The sequence below is a fragment of the Zalophus californianus genome, chromosome 11 (assembly GCF_009762305.2).
Source record: "Zalophus californianus isolate mZalCal1 chromosome 11, mZalCal1.pri.v2, whole genome shotgun sequence".
Classification (NCBI taxonomy): Eukaryota; Metazoa; Chordata; class Mammalia; order Carnivora; family Otariidae; genus Zalophus; species Zalophus californianus.
This window is the reverse complement of record NC_045605.1, coordinates 99,127,484-99,132,858: the sequence shown is the minus strand read 5'-3', so window position 1 is coordinate 99,132,858 and position 5,375 is coordinate 99,127,484. Positions and strand designations below refer to the sequence as shown.

At 35.9% G+C, this 5,375-nt stretch overlaps 1 protein-coding gene across 1 annotated transcript; it reads right to left on the bottom strand.

The window, feature by feature from the left end:
* Positions 1–3,726: 3,726 nt before the first annotated feature.
* LOC113914962 (olfactory receptor 5D18-like) lies at positions 3,727–4,677 on the bottom strand. The gene has a single exon (XM_027580583.1). The coding sequence runs from the start codon at positions 4,675–4,677 to the stop codon at positions 3,727–3,729; it is 951 nt and encodes a 316-aa protein (XP_027436384.1).
* Between the last annotated feature and the right edge of the window lie 698 nt (positions 4,678–5,375).

Sequence of the window (5,375 nt, the reverse complement as noted above, 5' to 3'; positions counted from 1 at the left end):
ATTGTAATGATCTTTCATTAGGTAATACATTTACTTAATGTGATTCCGAAGATAGGTTATAAAGAAATCTCCCTCCCTCCCTTCTGCCTGTCATCCCATCAGGTTTTCCACCTACCACCTATTTTTGTTTATTTGTTTGTTTTGAATCATCAAGAAATAGTAATACATTTATATGTTCATATATACAGAGATATGCATAAGCTCTCCTTACGTAAGTGATGTTAAAATAGAACTACTGTGTGGTTCTTGCTCAATTTTTCTGGAACACTTTACTTTGTCAATATGAGTATATATAAAAATGACTTAACATTTTTAATGGCTATATGGTATGATCTTTTTAAAAAAATAATTTATAAGCCAAACACATATTAATGGGTATTTCAGATTCTTTAGTCTTTTGCTATTATAAATAATACTTCAAAAATATCCAACTGTATATCTCTTTCTTTTGTTTTTCGAAGCATCTCTAGGAAAAATTCTCAGTAGTATTGCTCTGTGTATTTTCTTAGGATAGCTATTACGAAATTGTTCTCTAAAGTAATTCTGCCAATTTCTACACTCACCAGCAATGTGAAAATATGGACACAAACTAATCAACTAATATAAATAATAATTTATTATATAATATTTAAATTCATGTTCTCGGGACAAAAAACACTTGATTTAATATTAGAAAATCCAAAAAATATAAGTTGCCGTATGAAAATATTAAAGGAACTCAGATGAAGAAAAAGCAGCTTAACGAAATTCCACATCTACTCTCCAAAAACCAAAACATCACAAAAACACAGACAAATAAAGCAGATAACTTTGTTAATCTGGAAAAAGGAGGAATGCACAAAAAACCTACAGAAAACACAATGCTATTTATTTTTTAAAGATTTTATTTATGTATTTATTTATTTATGTATGTATTTGAGAGAGAAAGTGCAAGAGAGGGGAAGTAGGGCAGAGGGAAAGGAAGAAACAGACTCCCTGCTGAGCAGGGATCCTGATGCAGGACTCCATTCCAGGTCCCTGGGATCATGACCTGAACCCAAGGCAGATGCTTAACTGACCGAGCCACGCAAATGCCCCTAGAAAACACCATTTTAAATATAAAATATTAAATGTTTTCCTTGTCAGGTGAGGAAATCAAGGATACCCACTTTTACTATGTTTATTCAAAATTACACTGAAGTTCTTAGGTAGTTAGACAAAACAAACAAAAAAAGCAATTAAAAGGAATAATATTGGAAACAGCAAAATCAGAATATATTTAATCAGAGATTATATGATAGGGATGTTGAAAATCCAAACTAATCTGCAAAAAATTATAAAATTTTCATGAGATTTTAGTAGAGTGTCCCAAAGTAAAATCAATTAACTATAAATTAGATTCTGATCTAAAAATAACACACATCTTACAAATAAAATTTAAAATAGTATGAAAAAGATCACACACTCAGGGATTAATTTCACAAAATATATGCAAGAACTTTACAAACAACAATGTGGTAAAATGTCTATTGCAAAACTTGAAGTAAATCTAAACAAAGAGGAAGATATAGCATGCTCATGATTTGGAGGACCTAAGGATGAAAATGTGTCATTTCTTTCCAAATAGATCTATACTTTTGCTGTAATTCTATATTAAATCCAAACAAGAATGATTCTAAAATTTGTTTGGAAAGATAAGGATCAGAGGATATCTCAATTATTCTGTAAGAAAGAATAACTTTTCAGGACTGGCTTTGCAGGATACCATCTCTTATTAGTTATGTATACTTCTGACTATGAAACAGAGAGAAGCATATAGAAAGCTTGTATGCTATGCATATAGCAACATTTACTGTATGAAAAACCTGGCACTATAGGCCAGTGCTAATGGAGTGATTTTGCAATAAATATTACTGGGAAAATATACATCCATAGGTTAAAATATAAAGTCAGCCAATTTTCATATCACACCAAAATTTAATTCCAGTTTGATCTTAGAATAAATTTAAAAATCAGTGTAAAAGGAATAAAACAAAATCTAGAACCCAAGAGAAAATAGAATATAATATCAAAGACATAATAATGTATGAAATCTGGGACAACTTAGCACTGGGTGCAGTGCTCATCACCACACGTGCCCTCCTTAAAGCGTTTGACTCTTGATTTCGGCTCAGGTCATGATCTTATGGGTCTTGAGAATGAGCCCTGTGTCAGCTCTGCAATCAGTGGAGAGTTTGCTCGAAGATTCTCTCCCTCTGCCCCTCCTCCTACTCCTCCTCCTACTCTCTCTCAAATAAATAAATAAATAAATCTTAAAAAAAAAGAAATTTAACCGCATTGATACTAAGAGGAATTTAAAACATAACCAAAGTGAGATACCACTGCTCACCTACTAACGTTGAAGATATTAACATATTTAGTGTGATGATATTAAATGTTGGCAAGAATGGGCAGTAATTAGAAATCACACACAATATAGGGGAAATTTAAATTAATACATCATCTTTGGAATATGGTTTGATGGCATCTAATAAAAGAGAAGAAACCAGCTCCCTGTGATCCAGAACTTTCAGACATAAGACACATCCCACAGAGTGAGCGCTTGCTTATGTGCCGGGCAGGAGATGTCTGTGCAAAATGTTCTAGCAGCATTTTCATAAAGGCCAAGAAAAGGAAATAACCAAAAGTTCATTAATAGTATAAATAAGCCAACTACGGCATATTTATTTTATGGAACATTCTTCAGCAATGAAAATGAACTACTGTTACAGATAATAACTTCAACATCCATTTAAAACAAATGTTGAGCCAAAGAAGTCTGATAAAATGGAATATATACTCTAAGATTTCACTTATATGAATTTCAAAAGGAGGCAAGGTTAACATTTATGCTATCATAACTAGTTCTTAGGAGTTGTAGCTAAACAGAAAAAGTTCTGAAAACCACAAACTCCACAATGGAGTGGTGCTGGAGAGGCAGTGATTAGAAAGTGCTCATGGGTATTTTGGAAAAGTGCTGATAATGTTTTGTCTTTACTTTCTTGGAAAAGGTAACGCACGGAGAAATTAGTCAAAATTACTTCTCTATATGTTTGTCATATTTCATGATTTGAGAGAGAGGAAGGGAAGAATAAGGAGAAAGGGGAGAAAGGGAACATGGAAGGGCAACATATTTACAGATTCTGGGAGTTGGGATGAGGGCTTCCTTGGAGGACCATTATTCAGCATACTACACTCTGGGAGTGGAACTTGAGCAGAATTTTCTTTCTTTCTTTCAACCTGCAAGTGATTTCTTTCTTTCTTTTTTTTTTTTTAGACTTTACTTATTTATTTGTCAGAGAGAGAAAGAGAACACGAGCAAGGGGAACGGCAGCGCCAGAGGCTAAGGGAGAAGCAGACTCCCGCCGAGCAAGGAGCCCGATGCAGGACTCGATCCCAGGATCCTGGGATCATGACCTGAGCCAAAGGCAGACGCTTACCTGACTGAGCCACTCAGGCATCCCTGCAAGTGATTTCTTAAAGTACAGTGAGACTTAATAATCACAGCTGTATATAAATTAACTAATTTTCTGAATAAATTTTCTCCAATTATTTGAAGAAAAAATTAATAAATAAATAAATTATAAATTTATCCCAGAATAAATAAATAATAAATAAATAAATAAAATCAATGCAATGTATAAAAAGTGTTTGTGTGTGTGTGTGTGTGTGTGTGTGTGTGTGTGTGCATGTATGTAAAAATCAAAATTACATTGAGTGAGAAAGCAGTTTGGTAATGATTAACTTCCTGGCCGTGTCTTTCACATCTTTGTTCCTCAGGCTGTAAATAAGGGGGTTCAACATGGGGATCATGACAGTAAAAAACACAGTAGCCACTTTGACCAGGAGCCATGAGCTTTTGGAGTTGGGCACACAGTAGAGAAGAAGGATGATCCCATGGAAAATGGTGATGGCGGTCAGGTGGGAGACACAGGTGGAGAAGGCTTTCTGGAGTCCACCAGTAGTAGGCATCTTGACAATGGTGACAACTATGAATATATAGGAGGCCAGGATAATCAGCAGGCTACAAGCCTCATTGAATGTAGAAATGACCAAACACGTCATCTGACTGAAGTAGGGGTCAGAACAGGATAAAGAGAGGATGGCAGAATACTCACAGCCGAAGTGATTTATAATGTTGGAACCACAGTAGGATAGTTCCAAAAGAGAATATGTGAGTGTCAAGGAACATATTCCACCCCAAGCATAGGTTCCAGCTACCAAGAGGGCACAGAGTTTCTGAGACATAGCAACTGTGTAGAGCAGAGGGTTACAAACAGCCACAAACCGGTCATAGGCCATAACTGCTAACATGAACATTTCTGTAATCACAAATGCACAAACAAAGAAAAATTGCACCAGGCATCCTTTGAAGGAGATAGTTCTGTCTTCCATGACCAAGATTTCTAGCAGTTTGGGTGTAAAGACACTGGAATAACAAATATCCAAAAAGGATAGATGGCTGAGGAAAAAGTACATGGGCGTGTGGAGTTTGGGATTGATCCTTATGACCGCAATTATGCCCAGGTTCCCCACCAGAGTGACCGTGTAGATGGTCAAGAACACCAGGAAGAGGGGTGTCTGGAGATGTGGGTATTCTGAGAAACCCAGGAGGATGAATGTGGTCACAGAGCTCTGATTTCCTTCACCCAGTGACATGGCTCTTGATGTTAAAAAATAAATAAAGGAGAAGAAAAGAGAATTGAGCAGAAGAATTTGAGAAGGAAGAGTAAAAGGAAATCAGGACAAGTCAGTGTAAGCCAGTGAGGGTAATGCAGTCAGTGGGTACTCATGAGTGTTCTGCTTCACTTTGGAGTCTTGACAATTTACTGACTTTTTGATTATGTGCAATTTGCTGTATCCTTCAGTACTTTACTTTCCTCATCTGGAAAATAAGAAAAAAAATAGGACTTATCAGTAGTATGTACTATAAAAGATCTGTAAATATATATGATCCTTACAGCATTGAATGCCCCCATGAAAAAATAGAATTATATGAGAACAAAGGAGACAAAGAGCAAAATCAGAAAATATATAGAGCATATCTTAGTAGTCAAATGACCATGCAGAAGTGGCTTTGGGAAGATTAAACACTTTTAATACATTAAAAAAACATAATAGTGGGGCGCCTGGGTGGCTCAGTTGGTTAAGCGACTGCCTTCGGCTCAGGTCATGATCCTGGAGTCCCGGGATCGAGTCCCACATCGGGCTCCCTGCTCAGCGGGGAGTCTGCTTCTCCCTCTGACCCTCTTCCCTCTCGTGCTCTCTCTCATTCTCTCTCTCTCAAATAAATAAATAAAAAATCTTAAAAAAAAAACATAATAGTAAATTTCTTTGGGAGAAAATATATCATCAGA